At 42.8% G+C, this 23,910-nt stretch overlaps 1 protein-coding gene across 3 annotated transcripts in view; it reads left to right on the forward strand.

Annotated features, from left to right (window-relative positions):
- Positions 1-11,616: 11,616 nt before the first annotated feature.
- The window catches only part of ets1 (ETS proto-oncogene 1, transcription factor), a 92,181-nt gene continuing 79,887 nt past the window's right edge, over positions 11,617-23,910 (forward strand). Inside the window, exons 1-3 of one of the 3 annotated variants that reach the window (XM_080214629.1) lie at positions 11,617-11,731; positions 13,000-13,080; positions 22,190-22,331. In XM_080214629.1, coding sequence (XP_080070755.1) covers positions 13,012-13,080; positions 22,190-22,331 — 211 coding nt within the window. In that variant the 5' untranslated portion in view covers positions 11,617-11,731; positions 13,000-13,011. The remainder of the gene's footprint in view (positions 11,732-12,999; positions 13,081-22,189; positions 22,332-23,910) is intronic. The other 2 variants (XM_080214630.1, XM_080214631.1) reach the window with 2 other exon arrangements.

The raw sequence follows: 23,910 nt of genomic DNA on the forward strand, positions 1-23,910 counted from the left end.
AGGGGTTCTATTCGTAGACATGCAGGGTAGAATAGGTGTAGGGTGATGCGGCGGCACGGGCTTGTTGGGCCGAAGGGCCTGTTTCCCGTGCTGGGTTGTTCTTTGTTCTTTGTTCTTTGTTCTCACATAGCTGATATTATCAATAATTCTGTCTCTTCAGTTTCTATGCTTTATTATCAAAATCTGCCATCATCATTTCTCTCCTCAAAAAAGATCTAGTATTATTTCCAATGTTTGTGTACATTACCACTGTCACAGTCCACAGTAGTTTGAGTTTTTGTGACTTCAGCAAATATTGAAATTATACCCTATGCAAGTGCCCTGTATTAAATTAATCATCAATGTAAATCAAGAAAAGCAATGGTCCTATAGTACTAAGGTGTACCTTTCTCCAGCCCAAGAAACAGCGATCCTCTGCTCTGCTCCTGTCACTTCGCTTATTTTGTCCATGACACCACTGTTCCTTTTATCTCATGGATTTCAACTTCACTGACAAGCATGTTATGTGGCACTTTATCAAAAATCTTTTGGAAGTCCACATGCACATATCAACCATATTTTCTTTATCAACCTCTCAAAAAACAATTAAATTAATTAAACACAATTTTCCTTTAATAAATTTCATGCTGGATTTCCTCAATCAATCCACATTTGTCCAATTGATTGTCAATTTAATCCCAGATTATTGTTACAGTTAAATAGTCTGTGACATCATTGCTTATTCTTCAACCTCTTTTTTTTGGACAAGAATATTACATTTAGAATTTCCCGCCTGGCCCCTCTCCTGTGTCTAAGGAAGACTCCAAGATTATGACCAATGCCTCCACAAATTCCACCTTTGTGTCCTTCAGTATCTGCAGATGCGTCTGATCTGGTCCTGACTTAACAACTTTCTTTTTATTCATTTACAGGATGTGGGTCCTGCTGGCTAGGCCAGCATTTATTGTGAATCCCTAGTTTGCCTTGAGAAGTTGGTAGTAAACTGTCTTCTTGAGGTGTAAGTACACCCACAGTGATATTAGGAAGAGAGTTCCAGGATTTTGACCCAGTGACAGTAAAGGAAGAATAATATGTTTCCAAGTTAGAATGGTAATTTACTCGGAGGGGAACTTCCAGGTGATGGTGTTCCCAGGTACCTGTGGCTCCTGACCTTCTAAATCATAGTGGTCATGCATTTGGAAGGTGCTGCCTAAGGAGCCTTGGTGTGTTCCTGCAGTGCATTTTGCAAATGGTACGCATTGCTGCTACTGTTCATCAATGGTGGAGGGATTGAATGTTTGTGGAAGGGATACCAATCAAATGGGCTGCTTTGTCCAGGATGGTGTTGAGCTTTTTGAATTTGAGCTGGGCTTATCCAGGCCAGTGGATAGTATTCCATCACAATTCTAACTTGTGCCTTGAAGTACAGCTAGCCTATCTAATACCTCCTCTTTATCAATTGTCAGCTCACCCATTGTCTTAATGACCTCTTCTGTCACTGTAACTTTGACAACACCTTTGTCCTTGGTAAAAACAGATGAAATACTCATCTAACACTCGTCCATAATTGGCCCCACCTCTCCTTTCACCATTTTCCTTCAATTTATAATAAAATAAACAACTTTTGGATTGCCTTTTATGTCATCATAGAGGTCTACAGTATAGACAAGGCTCTTCAGCCCATTGTATTTGCACCCCTCAAAAACAAATTACCCAACTATTTTAATCCCATTTTCCAGCCCTTGACCTATAACCTTGTATGTCTTGGCATTGCAAGTGTACATCTAACTCCTAAACGTCTGTCTACCCAATTTCTCTTCATAATTAAAACTTTCCAACCCAGGTAACATCCTGGCAAACCTCTGCATCCTTTCGAGTGCTATCACATCCCTCCTATAATTTGGATTCCAGAATTGCTCACAATACTCAAGGTATAGTCTAACCAAAGTTTTATATAGTTTCAGCATAACCTCCCTGCTCTTAAACTCGATGCCTCAGCTAATAAAGGCAAGTGCACCATATTCCTTCTTATTTACCTTATTCATCTGACTTGCTACCTTAAAATCCCTCTGATCTTCAGTGCTTCCCAGAATCTAGCTGTTTTTCTTGTATTCCTTTGCCTTGTTTGTCCTGTCAAAGTGCATCATCTCACACTTACCCAGATTGAATTCCATTTGCCACTAAACTGCCCATCTGACCAGCTCATCTATATCCTCCTACGGGGCTAATCTCCTCACTATTTACCACCCTGCCCTTTTCGTATCATTTGCAAACTCACTGATCAGTTCTCCTGCAATTAAGTCTAAATTGTTTATATTAACCATAAACTACAAGGACCCCAACACTGAACCTGCAGGACTCCACAAGACACAGGCTTCCAATCAGAAAAATACCCCTTGACCATCAACCTCTGTTTCCAGCCACTCAGCCAATTCTGAATCCAATTTGCCAAATTTTCTTGGATCTCATGGGAACTTACCTTCGCTATCAGTCTCCCATGTGGGGCCTTGTCAATAGTCCAAGAAGACTACGTCAAATGTCTAGTAACTTCTTCAAAAAATTCAATCTCGTTGGTCATGACCTGCCCTTAACAAAACCATGATAATTCTTGATTAATCCCTGCTTCCCCAAATGCTGATTAATTCTGTTTCTCAGAAATGCTTCCAATAGTTTCCACACCACTGAGGTTTATTGACTGGCCTGCAGTTTCCTGGTTTATCCCTTCTTCCCTTCTTGAACAATGGTACCACAATGGCTGTATCATCATTTGCAATGGTTTCAGCTCCTTCTTCTGTATGTTATCGAATCATAGAAGAATCATAGAATCCCCATAGTGCTTAAGGAAGCTATTCGGCCCATCGGGTCTGCACTGACTCACCATCCCCTCACCAGGCCCTATCCCCATAACTCCACATGTTTACCTCACTAATTCTCCAACCTATATATCTTGGGACACTAAGCGACAATTAAGCATAGCCAATCAACCTAACTGCACATCTCTGGACTGTGGGAGGAAACTGGAGCACCTGGAGGAAAGCCATGCAGTTACAGGGAGAATGTGCAAATTCCACACAGTCACCCAAGGCAGGAATCGAACCTGGGTCCCTGGCACTGTGAGGTAGCAGTGCTAACTACTGTGCCACCATGCTGCCTATTCTAGGTGGTGTCCGTCAGTATCAATCCATGCCCTCCTCTGATTTTTACCAACAAGTTTTCCCTTGGTAACATCACCCCTAAGCACAGCCTTAGTTTTAACACAATTGTTGATGATGCCCAGCTCTACTTGACCACCATCTCTCTCAAACCCTCCACTGTTGCTGAATTAACTCGGCATATCTCTCTCCACCAGGACCATTAAGTTGGGGGAATCAACCCAGGTTCAATGAGGAATGCAGGAGAGTATGTCAGGATCAGTACCAGATTTAAGAACATAAGAAATAGGAGCAGGAGTAGGCCATCTAGCCCCTCGAGCCTGCCCCGCCATTCAATAAGATCATGGCTGATCCGATAGTGGTTCAGTTCCACTTACCCACCTGCTCCCCATAACCCTTAATTCCCTTATTGGTCAAAAATCTATCTACCTGTGACTAAACACATTTAACGAGGTAGCCCCCACTGCTTCAATGGGCAGAGAATTCCAAAGATTCACCACCCTCTGAGAGAAGAAGTTCCTCCTCAACTCTGTTCTAAATTGACTTCCCCTTATTTTGAGGCCGTGCCCTCTAGTTCTAGTTTCCTTTCTAAGTGGAAATAATCTCTCTGCCTCTACCCTGTCTAGCCCCTTCATTATCTTATATTGTCTCTATAAGATCCCCCCTCAGCCTTCTAAACTCCAACGAGTGCAGGCCCAATCTACTCAATCTCTCCTCATAAGCTAACACTCTCATCTCCGGTATCAACCTGGTGAACCTTCTCTGCACTCCCTCCAAGGCCAATATATCCTTTCGCAAATAAGGGGACCAAAATTGCACACAGTACTCCAGTTGAGTACTCACAGTACTTGCAATAAAAGCCAACATTCCATTTGCCTTCTTGATCACCTGCTGCACCTGCAAACTGAGTTTTTGCGATTCATGCACAAGGACCCCCAGGTCCCTCCACACAGTAACATGTTGTAATTTTTCACCATTTAAATAATAGTCCATTTTACTATTATTCCTTCCAAAGTGGATAACCTCAGGCTTGCCAACGTTATACTCCATCTGACAGATCCTCGCCCATTCACTTAGCCTAAAAAAATCTCTCTGCAGACTTTCCGTGTCCTCCACGCAATTTGCTTTCCCACTCACCTTTGTGTCATCAGCAAACTTTGTTACCCTACACCCAGCCCCCTCCTCCAGATTGTCTATGTATGTAGTAAACAGTTGAGGCCCCAGCACCAATCCCTGCGGCACGCCACTAGTCACCAACTGCCAACCGGAAAAGCACCCATTTATTCCAAATCTCCGCTTCCTGTTAGATAGCCAATCCTCAATCCACGCTAACACTTTACCCCCAACTCCGTGTACCTTTATCTTTTGCAGCAACCCTTTGTGAGGCACCTTATCGAATGCCTTCTGGAAATCTAAAAATACCACATCCACTGGTTCCAACCGCACTCATTATATCTTCATAAAAATACAGTAAATTCGTCAAACACGACTTTCCTTTCATGAATCCATGCTGCGTCTGCTTGATTGAACCTCATGTTAACCTGTTGAAGCTACAATTCAGGTCTAAATTTATACCAAACAGAAGAAGCTGCATGTGATAGGCGGAGCTATACAATTCCGCAACCATTGGGTCAGATGAAAGTCTTGCAATCCTGCCACATCCCGTTGTGAATGACAATTAAGCAACTCAAAGGAAGTGAAGATTTCACAAATATCCCCATCCTCAGTGAAGGGGAGCCCAGCACCCACTTGCAACCACCTTCAGCCAGAAGTGAGTGATCCATCTCAGCCTTCTCCTGAAGTCATCAACATTACAGGTAGCATTCTTCAGCCAATTTGATTTACTCTACAGAGTATCAAGAAATGATTAAAGGCATTGGATACTGCAAAGGCTGCTTCCAACTCCATACATCTTTCTGACAACTGTCTGAGTCTAAACCAGATTGTTTGCAACTTTGGTGGCATACTTGACCTTGAGTTTTCAACCATATACCTACGCCTATTTCTACCTTCATAAAATTGTCCAACTTCATCCCTGTCTCAGTTTATCTGCTGCTCAGTTATGCCTTTGTTGCATCGAGATTTGACTATTCTAATGCGCTTCTGGCTGACCTTTCAAATTCTACTCTCTATAAACTTGAGGTCACTTGAAATCCTGCTGCCTGTGTCCAAGTTCTATTCACCTACTAGTAAATCCTGGCTTCTTTTCAAACAATACTGGGTGTGATTTTAAAATTCTTGCCCTATTTTTCCCACAGACTGTTCCCTCCCAATTTTAAAATCTCCTCCAGCTCCACAGTGGACTAGGTATGGCATATCCTCATTCATCTAATTCTAGCCTCTTGCCAACTTTATTTCCTTCATCATTGATGGCTTTCAGCTGCCAGGGCCCACAGCTTTGGAGTTCTCTATCAAAATCTCACTGGCACTCCACCTCTCTTACTTCCTTTAAGATGCTCCCTATCTTTGACAATGCTTTTGGCTTCCGTCCCTGTTTCTGTTTATGTGGCTTGGTGTCTACTTTCGCTTTATAATATTTCTGTGGAGCTTCTTGGTGCAATTCATTATGTGAACATTTCTCTATAAATATAACATCTTGTTATTAATTTGCTCTAAATTTGGAACATCCTGACGACAGCAGTCACTATATAAATGCATGTTTTTCTTTCATCTATTTCCTTAACTCTAAACTGATCTGCTTTCCTTCCTGGTGCACATTTGGTGCCAATTTTCAGCAACCAGTTTTGTTGATAGTCGCAGAACCAGTAGGATTCCATTCTTGAACTGTAGAAGGTTTGGGTTTTCAGGAATACTGGCTTCAGAGAGGTATAGAGGCAGTAATCTTATCACAGTCCTAAGAGAATGCAAGGTGTAGGCCGATGAGGTTTGATTGAGGCGTGATTATTGCTTGCTTATTGAAAACTCTATTTTGTGGTGGCATAATGGCACAGTGGTTAGCACTGCTGCCTCACAGTGCCAGGTACCTAGGTTTGATTCCAGTCTTCAGTGACAGTCTATGTGGCACGTGCACATTGTTTCCGCATCTGCGTGGGTTTCCTCCAGGTGCTCCAGTTTCCTCCACAGTCCAAAGATGTGCAGGTTAGGTTGATTGGCCTTGCTAAATTGCCCCTTAGTGTCAGGGGAAACTATGTGGGGGTTACGGGGATAGGGCGTGGGTGGGATTGTTTTAGTGAAGGCTCGATGGGCCAAATAACCACTTCTTGCATTGTAGAGACTCTAAAATTCTTCTTTTTGCTCAGGTTTGACAGCCTTTTACATTCATAATTTCTATACCTTCATGAATTCTACAAAAGTATCCAGTCTGCAACTTGCAAATATCCAAGAGTCTCTGAATTCAACATACCTCCTTAACAGCTGTCTGTCTCTTTACATTCAATGGATTTGAATATAACTATTATGTTGAAAAGCTACTGTCATTCTTTATACAATGGGGAGCTAGTTGATTTATTGGAGAAGCTTGTGCCTTTTAATGCTTCTGTAAAACACTCAAATTGTGGTTGCTGAGAAAAAGGTTAATCACAATCTTAATTTCTCTGATTACTGTATGCTCAACTATCACATACTTCTTCTTTAGAAGAAGAGTCTTACATTAACATTTGGAAGAAAATCTTACCTCAGATTAATTCTGTTTCTCTCTGCACAGATGTTGCCTGATCTGCTCTGTTTTTCCAGTACTTTCTTTTTTTAATGACATAAATTGGACTTGTATTCTCTGTAATATAAAGAGGTGATTTGATTGATGGTATTAAGATTTACAAGGATGTTGCCTGGATTGGGAGGCATGCCTTATGAAGATAGGTTGAGGGAGCTAGGTCTCTTCTCCTGGGAGAGATGAAGGTTGAGAGGCGACCTGATAGAGGTTTATAAAATGTTGAGAGGTATAGATAGGGTGGATTCTCAGAGGCTATTTCCTAGGGCTGAAATGGTCGCTATGAGAGGACAGAGGTTTAAGGTGCTGGGAAGCAAGTACAGAGGAGATGTTGGGGTAAGTATTTCACTCAGAGGGTGGTGAGTGAGTGGAATCGGCTGCTGTCGGTGGTGGTAGAGGTGAACTTGCTGGGGTCTTTTAAAAGACTTCTGGATGAGTACATGGGAATTAATGGGATTGGAAGTTACAGATAGTTCTATGGCCTGGTAGGTATGGATATGATTGGCGCAACTTGTGGGCCGAAGGGCCTGTTTGTGCTGTAGTGTTCTATGTTCTAAGAATGTGAAATGGTGGCACAGTGATTAGCACTGCTGCCTTTTGATTCCCGGCTTGGGTCATTGTCTGTGCAGAGTCTGCACGTTCTCCTTGTGTCTGCATGGGTTTCCTCTGGGTGCTCTGGTTTCCTCCCACAGTCTGAAAGACGTGCTAGTTAGGTGCATTGGCCATGCTAAATTCAATCTCAATGTACCCAAACAGGCACTGGAGTACGGCAACTAGGGGATTTTCACCGTAACTTCACTGTAGTATTGATGTAAGCCTACTTGCGACACTATTGAATAAACTTGATAAACTTGAAACTTGAATAAACAGTGTAAATGGAGAGGAATTTCTTTCCATCAGTGGGGAGACTAGAAGATCAGGACTTTACAGCCTCAGCACAGTAGATGTGGTGGGCCATTTAAATTGCTTTTTACTTTGGCAGGACCCTAATATTCTGCAGGGTGGAAGGAGCCATAAAATCCTGCCCATAATCTTAAAACCAGAGCCAGGCCAGCGAGGTGGAATATTTGGCACTTTTGTTCATGCAAAAAATGGTCTTGAAGTGTTGAAGTTTCTTCTGCAAAATGTAGTAGATATTGGTTCAATTAATAATATTAATTCTGTGATTAATAGATTTTTGCTAGACAATTGCAGAACCAAGCAAATGGCTCAAGTTAATGAACAGATCGACCATGATCTAATTGAATGGCAGGACAGAGTCTACATTCCCATGTTGCTAAATAGTTTAAATTATGAGGTTAATCGCATAGAGGAGGGTGGTACTCCCTTAAATATTAAAATTTAAAGGGATGATCTAATCAAGGTGTTCAAGAAATGTAAAGAAATTAACAGTTGGGTGGGAATTTATTTCTCCTGATATAGGAGCCTAAAGTAAAGAAAGATAACAAGTTCTAATTTGAACTCGGCTGATCAGAGATGATGTTGGAAGCATTTTTTTCATGAAGACAAGTGGAAATTGAACTCTGTCCTCTGCCCCAAAATATCTGTTGAGGTTGGATGAAATGCAAATCTGAAGTAGACAGTCTTAAAATCCTGATCAGTCAATGATCGAACAATGGAACAGGGAGACGTTGGGCAGGATTTTACAGCTTTGCTTGAGCGAGACCAGAAATTCCCACCCGAGGTCAATGGATATCTCCATTGTCCACCCTTCACCCCCTCCGAGTCCATGGCGGCGGGGCGGTAGAATTCACTGAATCACAGATTACTACAGTGCAGAAGAGACCCATTGTGTTCACAATGATGCATGAAATGTCCTGACCTGCCCATCTAATCCAACTTGCCAGCATTTCGCCCATTGTCCTGAATGTTATAGTGTGCCAAGTACTCATCCAAGTACTTTTTAAAGGATGTGAGGCATCCCTCCTCCACCATCCTCCCTGGCTGTGCTTTCCAGATCGTCATCACCCTCTGAGTAAAAACGTTTTTCCTCAAATCCCCCCTAAACCTCTCACCCCTCACTTTTAACTTGTGCCCCCTCGTAACTGACCCTTCAACTAAGGGAAACAGCTGCTCCCTATCCACCCTGTCCACGTCCCTCATAATCTTGAACACCACAGTCTTCTCTGTCCCAACAAAAACAACCCAAGTTTCATAGAATAGAATCATAGAATCCCTGCAGTGCAGGAGGAGGCCATTCAGCCCATCGAGTCTGCATCAACCACAATCCCAACTGGATCCAATCCCCATAACCCCACATATTTACCCAAGTAATCCTTCTAACCTACACATCCCAGGACACTAAAGGACAATTTAGCATGGCCAATGCACCTAACCCACACATCTTTGGATTGTGGGAGCAAACCAGAGCACCCAGAGGAAACCCACACAGTTGTTAATCCAAGCCAGGAATCGAACCCAGTTTCCTAGAGCTGTGAGGCAGCAGTGCTAATCACTGTGCCACCCCAAGCTTATCCAACCTCTCTTCATAACTTAAATGTTCCATCCATGGCAGCGTCCTGGTGAATCTCCTCTGCACCCCTTCCAGTGTGTTCACGTCCTTCCAATAATGTGGTGACCAGAACTGCACACAGTACTCCAGCTGTGGCCTCACTAAAGTTCTATACAACTCTATCACGACCTCTCTGCTGTTGTAATCTATACCCTGATTGATAAAGGCAAGTGTGCCATATCTATTTATCTGCCTTTCCGCCTTCAGAGATCTATAGACAAACACGCCAAGGTCTATTTGTTCTTTGGAACTTCCCAGTATCAGACCTTTCATAGTATACTTCCTAGTCAAATTACTCCTTGCAAAGTGCATCACCTCACATTTTTCAGAGTTAAACTCCATTTCCGGTGAAAGACTTGCATTTATATGGCGCCTTTCATAACAACTGAACATCTCAAAGTGCTTTATCGTCAATGAAATACATCTTGAAGTGCGATGACAGTTGTAATGTAGGAAATGGATTTGCATTCAGGGAAGTTCCTCAAATAGCAATGTGGAATAGCAGTACAGGGTACTAGTGAGGCCGCAGCTGGAGTACTGTGTGCAGTTTTGGTCGCCGCACTTGTGGAAGGGTATATCGGCCTTGGAGGGAGTGCAGAGGAGGTTCACTAGGCTGATACCGCAGATGAGGGGTTGGACTATGAAGACAGACTAAATAGACTGGGTCTGTACTCGTTGGAGTTTAGAAGGGTGAGGGGGGATCTTATAAAGACGTATAAGATAATGAAGGAGATGGATAGGGTAGAAGTAGAGAAATTCTTCCCGCTTAGAAAGGATAGCAGGACTAGAGGGCACAGCCTCAAGGTAAGGGAGGGGGAGCAGTTTAGATCAGAGTTGAGGAGGAACTTCTTCACTCAAAGGGTGGCGAATCTCTGGATCCTCTGCCCATTGAAGTGGTGGAGGCTACCTTGCTAAATATATTTAAGTCACGGGTAGATAGGTTTTTGATAGACAAGGGAATTAGGGGTTATGAGGAGAAAGAAGGAAAGTGGAATTGATCCACTTCAGATCAGCCATGATCTTATTGAATGGCGGGGCAGGCTTGAAGGGCTAGATGGCCTACTCCTGCTCCTATTTCTTATGTTCTTATGATAATGACCGGATTATTTGTTTTATTTTGTGTGTGATGTTGGTTGATGGATAATTATTGGGCAGGACACTGGGAAAACTTCCCTACTTCTCTTTGAAATAGTTCCATGAACAATTTTACCATGACCCAAGCAGGCAGATGGGCCTCATCTGAAAGACAGCATCTCCAAAGTTGCAGCGCACCCTCAGTACTCACTGGAGTGTCAGCCTTAATTCTTTGTGTTTAGGATTTTATTCCAGAACCCTGTGATTAATGGATGAGTGTAATACCAAATGAATCATGGATATACTTAAACAGGGCCTTATAGCCTACTCTTGTTCCAATGTATCTCCGGTCACTGATCCCCTAGTTACTTATCCCTGGCCAATATATACTTGCTAGTGTGTCCCACATGGTCACTCATGGCTTAGTGAATGGCACTTTTGTCACTGAGTCACTGGAGGGTTTAAATTCCACTCCTGGATTTGAGCAATAAACTCTAGGCTGATGCTCCAGTGTTGTACTGAAGACATGCTTCTCTTCCAAATCTTTCAGATGAGAAATTAAACCACTCACATCTGCTTAATATAAAAGGCCTTAATGCAGTATTTAACCAGAGTGAGTAGTTCGATTATCCCTTGTATCCTGACCGATATTTATTCCTCAGTCAACAACAGAGAAATTATTATCGTTATCACTTTGCTGTTTGTGGGAGCTTGCTGTCTGCAAATTGGCAGCTGCATTTCCTTCATTGCCATAGTAACCACATTTCATTGGTGAAGTGCTTTAGAATGATGCTGTATGCATTTCTTTTGGTCAATGTGCTCTGGCCAGTGGGTGCCTGGTTGATGTGTCCTTGATCATTGCATCCTGTATCCCCTGGCCGCTCACAGGCTCTCTGCTTGCTGTGTACTTGGACACTGTGCCCCTGGACTCATACCCCTATACCGCCAGCCCCAGAATCTAGTGTGCACAGGGCTGCTATATGTTCTTGTCAGCCCAAAACACCAAAATTTGCAAATATCCCAATGTTAGTCAGCCAGCGAGGTCTCTCTGGAGCAATGATATTTTCGGCTGTGTGAGACTAAATTGTAACTGGACCAGTCTCGGGGCGACCTCTCGCAATTCCTGTATCAGGAAGGTTGGGATCCGGTAGGACGTGATGTAAATTACACAGGGCTGTTAAATAGGTGGAGTCCGCTAACTGTCTCTGACACTCCAGCCCCAAGGATTTGAAGATTTGTGCTAAGTGGGGAGAAGGCAGAGTGAAGGAGTGGGAGCTGATAGCTGGTTTGAGAGCAGGAGAGGAGGGAACACGGCTGCTGAGGAACCCAGTGCTGAGTCGGAAGGTAAATTCTGTCTGTTATTCTAGTCAAGTGTTTCTGTGGCATTGCCACAACATTGGAATTAAATTCGAAATGCCTCATTCTAAAACATCATTACGGTTGTGGAGGGAATGGTATTGTCAGGGAGAACTCGTAATTCTGAGCAAGATAATTAGTGCTTCAGTTTCTACAAATCTGTTTGATATTCTTTGGGGGGGAGGCGGTGGGCGGTGGAAGGTGTGCCATTCCGTGTATTGTTTCCCGGGGTGTGTACTAAGCATTGGATCACAATCTGTACGAGTTGCTGATTGTACACAGTAGTCATTATGAACAATTGTATTAGTCACTGCAACATCTGTATCAATCCCCGGACAGATCACTCGGCACACGGTCAGTCATTGCGTGAAACGTTGTGTCTCCCAATGAGTGCTCATAGCAGGATGCACAGGAAAGTGTATGAATCAATGGGAACAGTTTCGTCAATGTACAATCATTATGCAATGTAATGCACAATCATTATGCACAGCCATGTATCAATAACTATAAAGCAACGTGTATCATTCATTATGCGCAGTGACACAAGACTGTGCAGAGTTTTATTGTGTGCACACCACAGGGTGCACAGTAGAATAGATGAATCAACTGCACAGCAGATTGTGTTAGCAGATATTGTGTACAAGCTTCTATATTATTCAATGGATAATTCGATGTTGTGACCTGTTGTACTTGCAAGTTTAATTTTGATATAAATATGTATAGGCAGACTTACAACATAACTGGTTCCCAAACTTCACGTTGCAAGCCGAAACGTCATGAGTTGGAACTGTTTTTCCCACAGGAACAATGTTATAAATGGGGGAATTGGCTCCTGAACCAAGGCACGATACCTTATTTTTGAGATATTGTTTCAGTAGTGTATTTGCCATGATATCATAGTGCCTACTCTTTCAAAAGCAGTTCTACACGGTACCCGAGAAATCATTTGCCCTTCATGTGATTGTGAAAGGTGGAACTAAGAATCGGTAAAGACCGACGGGTCACTGCCGTGGCATCAGAAAGTTGAAACCAACATTATCAAGTCAAAACAGGATGTCAATTTATAAATGGCATAAGTGCAGTTCATTGTAACTCAAATATTATAAAGTTGAAGACTGCCTGTACAGCAAATTAAGAGTAATTCACTGAGAAAAGATATAAATGGAAATGGAAGTAAGCTAGGGCTGTGTTTCCCTTCCCTAGAGATTATCAGAATGTCCAACATTTAACAGACTCTTGCTTCTTGTGGCTTTCAGCAGATCTTGAAGATGAATTATTATCCTGAGGCAACAACTGGAAGCTGCAGCTCCTATGCTCCACCTTACAGAGGCTTAATGGTAAGCTGTACGAATGGCCAGGCACTTGGAACCTTGAGAGAGGCAGGAAATGGTAAAATCACACAACCTAGGCAGAGGTGTAAGCAAAAGGAAACATTACTCAGCCTGAAAAGACTTCCCTGTCAGCTATCCTCCTAATGGGGAGTTGGGGGGTGGGGGTCGGGGGTGGGGAGTGGGGGGGAGGCGATGGTGGTGGGGGTAGAAGTGCTTACAATCTCCCAATATAATCATTAGAATGTGCCATTAGGTCTGGCAGTAAAGGAACATAAAGTCAAAATGCACTAGAAAATAAAACTTTATATTCCCAATTGTTATGTTGTGCTAAAAGACCAGTAAAGTCAAGTATGCATCGTCATGTATGATATATTGACTGAATTTTATGACTAAACAATTCACTATATAACAATAGATTTAGAAATTTGACTATTTTGCACTTATATTACAAATATGTAAACAGGGGCCTAAGGGACCAAAATTGGCTTGTGTGCTCTTATTCTGGGCCAGAATTACACCAAGTGTCATATTGGCAAATGCATCCAATGTAGATGCAAATAGAGGGTCCGACTGCCTGACTGAGACACGCTTTGTTAGATTTGTTTGTGTGCCGCCATAGAATGTGTCATGCATGCTGCAGTCAGTTTCTCTCATTGCTTGGAACTCAAATGAAATCCTTAAAGTGGTTGTTAAAGACTTCTGTATGAAATGGAAATGTGAACACTTTAAAATGAATGGGCTGCTATTGATAATCATTACATATTCCCCATATTCTCAGCCTCTCCTAACACCCATAGCCTGTGTTTAAAGTTAGGGGTTGAAGAATTTGAGCTTCAGATGTGCCACAGGGACAAATCACTGGTCTCAGATACTGCGAAAATTAGTCAGTGATTTGCTTTTATGGCATATCTGAAACTCAAATTCTTCAATCCTCCATTCATTAGCATATTGACATATTCAATCACTCCTTCAACTCCACCTTTGATGACCTCAATCTGCAATTCACAGCCTCTCATCCTGACCATTCCGTCTAAACCTCCAACTACACTTCCTTAAGGCCAAAGCATGCAATCTTGATAGATGAATGACTTGTCTGTCCATTGCCAGATCCAGTTGGGCTACATCAATCTCTTCTACACCATATCTTCAAAATGGTCAATTAAGTTAGGTTTATCCAGGAGAATAAAGGTAACCCTCAACCTATCCCAACTTCTTTCTTCTACCTCCCATTCCTTCCACCCTCAACTTCATAAACAGGTGCAAAAGTGCAAGAACATTTGTGGTTACCATGATGGAGACCATTCAGGTGCCTCTACTGTTTCCTCTCTTCCCTTTTGCAGTACAAATCAAACCTTCCCAAATGTGGACCCTCTCTGGTGTTTTATTCTTTTCTTTACTTCCATGGAATGTGGACTACATAGTGAGGCGAGAACTTGTTGCCCATCCCTAATTGTCCTTGAATTGAGTGGCTTGCTAGGCCACTTCAGAGGGCAGTTAAGAGTCAATCACATTGCTATGGGTCTGGAGTCACGTTTAAGTCAAACTGTGTAAAGATGGCAAATTCCCTTCCCTAAAGGGACATCAGCGAACCATGATGGCTCTTATAGTCACTATTACTGAGATTCCCCTCTATTCCAAATTCATAATTGAACTTAAATTCCACCATTCTGCTCTTGTGATGACATGTGAACCCATATCTCCACAATGCAACCCTTAGTCTCTGGATTATCAGCCTAGGGACATTACCACTACACCATCATTTCCCCTGCACTTTGTCCCAGATGTCTGTCTCTAGGTCCTCTCTCAGCACCATTGGTCATGAACCTCTAGCGATGATGCACTAAAATAGCCAAATCTCTTTCTTTTATTGCTGAGTTTATTTTTTTCCCTGAAGGATGTATGCAGATTCAGCATTTGACATGTATATCATTGGACTTATCCAAGGTGCACAGCATATGCCAATCTAGATCAAAGTTCTCAGAAAATCTAGATCTACTTGCAGCAGTCAAGCACCTTCTAAAGTTCCAGTACTCTCACAATTGTCTCCAATTAAACATTGGGAAGAACAACACCATCATCTCCATTATCATAAACGATTTCAATGCTCTCCTGGCTAGCCTTCCATTCTCCACCCTTTCAAATTTAGCTGATGCAAAATTCTACAGTACACACCAAACTCCATCACTGCTCAATTCTGTTGTTACCCAATCACTCTAAGCCTCAAATTTAAAATCCTTGTCCTTGTGTTTAGATCCCTTCATGACTTTGCTCCTCCCAATCTGTATAATTTCCTCCAGTGCCATAACATCACATGCATCAGCTCTCCAAACACAAGCACTGGGGTTTCATGCAGCTCCCTTTCTCTTTCCTTCCTTCCTTACTTATGATCTCTCTCTCATAACCCAAATTGTTGATCAAGCTTTGATTTCCCTTCTTTAGCTTGCTGTCCCTTTGCTTCCTTCCATTTTTGAAGTGCCCAGAGAAGTTTTTTTTTCACATAAAAGACATTGTTTGAATGCAATGTGTTCTTGTTGTTTTTGTTGTTGCAGTCCACATTGTTTCAGCTGGGCTCAGAATTTTACCTGGTAAATACTAGACGCTAAAAGGTGTGACATTTAAATATGGAAATAAGCGTGTGTGACTTTTTTGTCTATTCGCTTATGGGACATGGGTGTCACTGGCTAGGCCAGCATTTATTGCTCATCCCTAGTTGCCCATCAGAAAGTGGTGGTGAGCTGCCGCCTTGATCTACTGCAGTCACTGAGTCTTTGCGACTGTGCAGCACTGTGAGCTGAAACTTCATGCCCTCTCGATGTCACACAGTCCAAAAAATTACAAGATCAGCCAGCCCGCAGCACTTCCAAACCCATTCTCAATTGCAGCCTAAATTTGAGGTACAGCAAGGCTGCCCCAGGCAATTAGTCTTGTTAAGGGTAAATAATGAAGACTGACAAAGTTTTTTCAGTCTCTTAACATGACTCAGCCAGTTTAGCTTCCTGAAGGCACACATTTAGCGGCTGGCCAAGATGCCAGCAGGTCTATAGGCCTTGTCTGTCTGCATGGATGGGGATTCATTGTGTGATTTGTTACTCATTGTGTACAACTGTATGTGTGCATGTGGGTGTGTTTCAGAGACTGGAAGAGTTTAGCATTCGAGAAATATGGGTTTCAGTGAGAGAACTGAGGTATCAGACAATGGCTTCAATGAGTAATTTGCCTGATTTCTGGGGAGTCATACCCAGGAGTACCCGAAGGATGCGCTTGGTAAGAATTACCTGGGAAATTCAAAAATCCATTCGGCACTTACCCTGCACTAGGAACTATCTGATACTCAGATTTGAAATGTATACTTTAGATGGTTCCAATTCCCTTCACAGGAAAAGAATTAAAAACATTCCTAACTCCTGGGTAACTACAAATACTGAACTCCCCATTGGATCTCCTAACTACCCTCCCCACTCCCTACAGGACCCCCAGCCAAGCCCCAGCCTTGAATATTCCCTTGGCCTCCACAGCTCCCGACACCCTGACTACCCTCCCGATCACCCCACTGACCAGCCAACCCCATCCCTGACTATTCCACCCCTGGCAACTGGCTACACTTCCCTACCTGCCCCACTCCACCATCCAACCCACCTACCTTACATTCTTACCTTCTCCTGGCTTTTCAAAGTGGTTGTATCTTTAAACCCACCTGCTTGACAACAGCTAGTGTGGTAAACTGGGAGGGTGTGCTTTTCTTTTTCTGGACCCTGCTGCACTCGACAGAAGTCCTCAGTAACCTACTGCACATGTTTCTCACCCGGCCTGAGTGAGAAGGTCAGGCGAGAAAGATGCAGCTGCATTTCAGTGTAAGCTAAGAGGAGTGGAGAGGCAATCCGGCTGTGACTGCCACACCATGAAAGTTCTGGCTAAGTTGCTGGAAGTTTATTTTGTTTGCTCAGGAGGTAACCTGGGAGAATGCTGTACCATTCTCATCAGATTGTTGGTTTCTTTTCATGGGATTTGTGTTCTGCATTTGATACGTTTTTTATGAGCATGGTGGCTGGAATTTTAGCTGCCACAGGAATTGGAGCAGGCACGAGGTGGAACATAGAACATAGAACACTACAGCACAAACAGGCCCTTTGGCCCACAAGTTGCGCTGATCATATCCCTACTTACCAGGCCTATCTATAAACCTCAATCCCATTAAATCCCATGTACTCATCCAGAAGCCTCTTACTTGGAACATGGAACATGGGAAAGTCCATTAATCTCGGGTGGGATTTTAAGCTTTTGGGATGAGTGAGGCAATGTCTCTACAAAATGTCTTGAAAGACTGCCGTATTTTTAAAAATTCAGTCACAAGATGTGGACATCATTGAAAATGCTAGCATTTATTGCATACCCCTAATATCCCTTAGAAAATAGTGGTGAGTTGCCTCCTTGAGTGGTTTGCTGGGCCATTTTACAAAGAAGCAAATTAGAAGCATTGGTTGGCCACTCAGCCCCTCAAGCCTGCGCTGCCATTCAATAAGATCAAAGCTGATGTGATTGTGGCCCCAATTCCACACTCAATCTGCCCTGATAGTCTTTCAGAGGGAAGCTAAACACATTGCTGTGCATTTGGAGTCACATATTTAGAGCCACAGCGACACACCGCACCGACCTCCTCAGAAGATAAACATGGGACACGGCGAGTAGTGTACCCTTTGTCATCCTGTACTTCCCCGGAGCAGAGAAGCCAAGACATCTTCTCTGGAGCCTTCAACATGTCATCAATGAAGACGAACATCTCGCCAAGGCCATCCCCACACCCCCACTTCTTGCATTCAAACAACCGCACAACCTCAAACAGACCATTGTCCGCAGCAAACTATCCAGCATTCAGGAGAACAGTGACCACAACACCACACAACCCTGCCACAGCAACCTCCGCAAGATGTGCTGGATCATCGACACGGATGCCATCATCTCACGTGAGAACACCATCCATCAGATACATGGTACATACTCTTGCAACTCGGCCAACATTACCTACCTGATATGCTGCAGGAAAGGCTAGGTACATTGGGGAGATCATGCAAACACTATGAGAGTGGATGAATGGGCAACACTCGACAATCACCAGGCAAGAGTGTTCTCTTCCTGTTGGGGAACACTTCAGCAGTCACGGGCATTCAGCCTCTGATCTTTGGGTAAGCATTCTCCAAGGCGGCCTTCACGACACACAACCATGTAGAATTGCTGAGCAGAAACTGATAGCCATGTTCTGCACACATGAGGATGGCCTCAACCAGGACCTTGGGTTCATGTCACACTATCTGTAACCCCCATGACTTGCCTGGGCTTGCAAAATCTCACTAACTGTCCTGGCTGGAGACAATTCACATCTCTTTAACTGTGCTTAACCCTCTCTCTACTCATATTGTCAGTACCTTTAAGGCTTGATTACCTGTAAAGACTTGCATTCCAAACATTATTTTGTAAATTGAGTTTGTGTCTTTATATGCCCTGTTTGTGAACAGAACTCCCAATCGCCTGATGAAGGGGCAGTGCTCTGAAAGCTTGAGGCTTGTGCTACCGAATAAACCTGTTGGACTTTAACCTGGTGTTGTGAGACTTCTTATTGTGTTTATTCCAGTTTAATGCTGGCATCTCCATATCATTTAGAGTCAGCCAGAGAAGATAAAGATGGTCGGATCCCTTCTCTCAATGGACACTAATGAACTAGATCGAGTTTTTAACCACCATCAGTCATTTCATGGTTACCATTATTAACATTAGATCAGAATTTCAGAATTGCATTTAAGTAAATTTAAAATCTATTTTGAACTCATTTCTCCAGATGAAATTTTTTCAGGTGTCTGGATTAGTAATATTAGCATTATGCTACTCAGACTTCCCAGTGAGCTCTTGGGATAATACTGAGGCTGGCCAAGCAGAAGTTTTAAACTTGAAATCTGTGTCCATGGTAAAGTTCAGTAGAACAGGGAAGCAAGAACCTCTGGACACATGATCCTATTAATGGAGACATGGTGGGTGGGCATTTTCAATGACAGTTCATTAATTAGAAGGTGACAGTGGGCTTGGGTAATTGAAGTGGTTTAATGATATTGCTGGAGCACGGCTTTCTTCATTTGACTTCTCTGTGGTTATAATAGAGATTGATCAATGCCAGGGGCGAGTAGGAAAGTAACAACAGATACCAGCCCCTGTGTCTGGTGAGCAGTGATCTCTGCCTCAGGCCATCTCTCACTTCTCAACACATTGAACAACTCAAGTTATCTTTTTATAAATACATAAAGGAAACTTTGAAGCCAATTCTATATGAGGATTTGTCAGCTGAGAGCACTTTAATATTGGATATGTTAAGAAGGAGTATTACCACCTATAACTGTAGAACTGTTACTGATCCTCTCTCTGATCCATGTCACTCTCATTGTGACATTGATTGCCAATGAGTTTAATTGGTTACAATCACTCTTTTTCGTTGTGGATTTGAGAATGATAAAGTACTGCAGTATAATAATAAATAATCATTACACTTTTGAACATTGAAAATCATTTTCAGATTCTAAAACGTGTGTAAAAATTTATAGAAAAGAGCACATTTTCATGACCTGAATCTTACACTACCCCACTGGCAGGTGCTCTGGTGGGCAGGGGCAGGATGGAGAAGGGAACGAGAAATTGAAGGGATGGAATTTCCCCCTGCCCACCCTGACCATGCAACGATTTTACATTGAGGCAGGCAAGCCTACAGATGGGAAGCCCACCCTTGCCGCAGTTGAGGCCCTTAAGTAGCCAATTACAGGCCACTGAAGGGCTGTTTCTCACTAGCCTCAACCTTTAGTTGACTAGAGGATTGAACTTGTGTGACTTTCGACCTTCCTCTCTCACACACAAGTTACTGTGGGACTGCCTTCAGAATGAGGGGTGGAATCCTGCTGACAGCCGTTTAATGCTCGTTCGAGTGTGAAATGACTGCAGGGCACTTAAATGCAACTGTGATGCATGCACCCACCCTTCTGAACCTGCCACTGACCTTTCACATAGTGGGAATGTGCTATCAGAAGAATTCAGATTTGAGGCAAAATTCTCTGGCCGATCATGCAAGTGGGAATCTCTGATCTCACTGCAGTGAACGGAGATTTGGCTGAACCCAAGTTTTCCATCCTTTCTGGCAGCGGCAGCCAAGCATGAATAGCCGGAGAATTTCAGCCCATGTCTGCCAAAATCAAAATGCTTTCTGCATCGTGAATTTCTTTGAAATTCAGTCATACTATTTAGGCAAGTGTAGCAGAAATTATGCATGCAGCAAGATCTAATAAATAACTATCAGATGAATGTTTGGTGGGTTTGATTGAGGGATGAATGTTGATTAAAACAGTAGGAGAGCACAGGGGTGTCATTGGCTACTGAATCACCAAAAATAGATTTAATGCATCATTTGGAGCAAAGTACAGTATCTCTGAGAAAGATGATACAAGGACTGTGCCAGTACAAGCTCGAGGGAAGAGCTGAACAAAGATGGGAGATGGTGGTGTAGTGGTAATGTCACTGGACTTGTTATCCAGGAGCATACACTAATACTCTGGGTGCATGGATTCAAAGCCCACCACTGATGGAAGTTAAATTAAACTACTAAATCTGGAGTATAAAACTAGTCTGAATGATGGTAACTATGGAACTATAATTGATTGTCATTAAAAAACTATCAGACTCACTAATGTGGAAATCTGCAGTCCTTACCTTGTCTGGCATACATGTGACTCCAGACCCACAGCAACGTGGTTGACTGTTAATTGCATATTAAGCCACTCAGCAGTTGAGAAGAATTAGAGATGGGTAACAAATGCTAGCCTTGACAATGGCTCCCACATCACAGGAAATAGTAAAAATGGGGATATTTAAAGCTATAAAGGAGTTTGAAAGGGTAGAAGTAGTAATGCATGGCGTTCAAAACCAGGATATAAATAATTGCTAAAAGTTGTTAATAAGTCCAATAAGGAATTTAGGAGAAACTTCCTTTAAGTAGAAAGTGATTAGAAATTGGAACTTGCTACCAAATAGCATGGAAGTGTAAAGAGCAACATATTGTGGGACTGTGTAGCTCCATAAGGCCACATACCTGTTCAGAATGATACAAATGTTTGTGGTTATGAAAGATGTATATGTTGTATCCAGTATTTAACGTGAAATTTACCTTTTTATTTGAAGTATCATTTGTCTGTTGATTCATGTTTAGATTATATTGATTCTGATGTGGGTTAAAGTTAACTTTTTTTAAAAAAAAGTCTTGTTGGTAACTTCTTCATTTGGTTAATTTACTTATTTTGATTCACTGGCCAAAATTTCCAGCCATTCCCATTGATGGGTTCTTCCAGTCCCACTGATGTGACCTCCCGCTGTGAGTGCCCCATCAGAAGAGGGTGAAAATGACGGGAAAACATGTTGACAGTGGCAGAATCAGAAAATTGCCTCTGCTGGTGCAAAACACGCTGCAGAGGGAATGGAAAATCTCTCTTTCTCATAGAGGTCATGCTACTGGACATTGGAAAGGGATCATTACCCTGTATCTAACCTCCACTATACCTGCCCTGAGAGCATTTGATGGGGCAGTATAGAAGGTTCCTTTCTCTCTATCTAACTCATGCCATCCCCAACCTAGAATTATTTGATGGAGCTATTTAGCCTGCACCTAGACTGTGTTGTACCTGAATCGAGAATGCGTAATGTGGCAGTGTTGTCCGCAAGCAATCGCTGATGTACTGATTCCAATCACTGGGAAACTAAAACAATTTGTAACCTCTGAGTCCACCATCTAAGTAAAAAGTCTGACAACACCAGGTTTAAGTCTAACCGATTTATTTGATAGTAAACTCACTAGCTTTCGAGGGGTTTCCCTCTTCTTCAGGTGAATGGAGAGTTCTGGCCTCGGTTGGACTTAAACCTGGTGTTGTCAGACTTTTTACTGTGTTTACCCCAGTCCAACGCCGGCATATCCACATCATGTCCACCATCTAAGACATTATCTGGCATTATGGCTGTTATAAAGAATTGAGTTCATAATGTTTGCATGTATTTGAAGTGGGCTTCAATATTACAAGGTGTTGTTTCTGTATTTCAGAGGCAGGTCCCTGTAGACGTGTGTGAGGACCCATCCATGGTAGGACTTCCTGATAACTGCTACCAACAAAGATTCTATTACCAACAGCAGGATGAGCTCGCAGCTCAGGAGGTACCTACTGGTCTTGAGTACTCCACTCCAGGTAAGAGCTATAAACAAGCACAACACATCAACAATCCTTCCCCTTCTTCACACCTAAAAACCTTTGCAGTGCAACTCCAGTGCTGAATTTACCTACCTTCATTATGAAGCTGCTATTTCATTCTTGGAAAGGGGTTCAAATCAAAGCTTATCGGAAAGAGGAAGGTTTTCTAACTCTTTGAACTTTACTTCCATGTTTGAAAATTTTCTCTTGCTGATGAAGACCTGATATTCTGCAGTAAAACTCTCCCTCTTCAGTTAAAGCCTCCTATCCTTGCTTATTGCATCTTCTCTTTTATCTCTGAGAGATTATCTCCTCTCTCTGATGAAGAAACAAAGAGAAAAGAAAGGAAACTTGAGTAATACATGAAAATGTTTCAAATGTGTAGCAGTTCCACTGGAATTTGAAGGAGCAAAGGAAGACTTACATAAAAAAGCCTTCATAAATCTGCTGTAAACAATGTAAAGTTAGTTTGATTTGTTTTGATTTGATTTGAGTACTGTGTGCATTTTTGAGCGCCGCACCTGCGCAAAGATATTTTGGCCTTGGAGGGAGTGCAGAGGAGGTTTACTAGGCTGATACCGGAGTTGAGGGGGTTGAGCTATGAGGAGAGGCTGAATAAACTGGGCTTGTACTCGTTAGAGTTTAGAAGAATGAGAGGAGATCTCATTGAGACGTATAAGATGATGAATGGGATGGATAGGATAGAGGTGGAAAGACTCCTCCTGCTCAAAAAAGACAGTAGGACTAGGGGGCACAGCCTCAAGATAAAAGGGGGGCGGTTTAGAACGGAGTTGAGGAGGAACTTCTTCACTCAAAGGGTGGTGAATCTCTGGAATTCTCTGCCCGTTGAAGTGGTGGAGGCTGCCTTGCTAAATATTTTTAAGACGCGGGTTGATGGGTTTTTGATAAGAGAGGGGATTAAGGGTTATGGGGAGAGGGCGGGGAAGTGGAACTGAACAGCGACAGATCAGCCATGATCTTATTGAATGGCGGGGCAGGCTCGAGGGGCTGGATGGCCTACTCCTGCTCCTATTTCTTATGTTCTTATGTTCTTATGTTCTTATGTTTAAATCCATTCTTTTATAGAATAAAGTCCACAAGTGCTGCTGCTTGTGTCTATTTGTGTGCATACTTTGGCTGCCGCTCTATGCCTGAGCCCATTACTTCCATTCCCACTTTTATTTTCCTCCTTTTTAACTTCTCATCTCTCTGCTCCTTCTAGACTCTTCTCTCCTATCGTTCGACCTCTTTTACTATCTCCCCCTCAGGTAATCTGACTTCCCAAATCTTTACCTCAACCCTTTAGTACTACATGACCACCTGACTCACACCTACCATCCGAGGCTTGACTTCCTCCTAGATAAGACTCCAGATTCCCCATGCCTCTGATGGAATTCTTTAGAGTCTTTTGAGGCATTTGTCATTGTCATCTCAACAGCAACCCAGCTTCCCACCCAATTCTTTCATCGACCTTCCTGCCTAACATGCTGGATAAGGGCTGATCTTGACAGTCTTGTCTCTGTGCAACTCCCCCTTCTGAGTCATGATCCTGTAGACTCTGCCAGTGATCCTGCTA

This window comes from Carcharhinus amblyrhynchos, chromosome 29 (genome assembly GCF_965287045.1).
Source record: "Carcharhinus amblyrhynchos chromosome 29, sCarAmb.v2.hapA, whole genome shotgun sequence".
Lineage (NCBI taxonomy): Eukaryota > Metazoa > Chordata > Chondrichthyes > Carcharhiniformes > Carcharhinidae > Carcharhinus > Carcharhinus amblyrhynchos.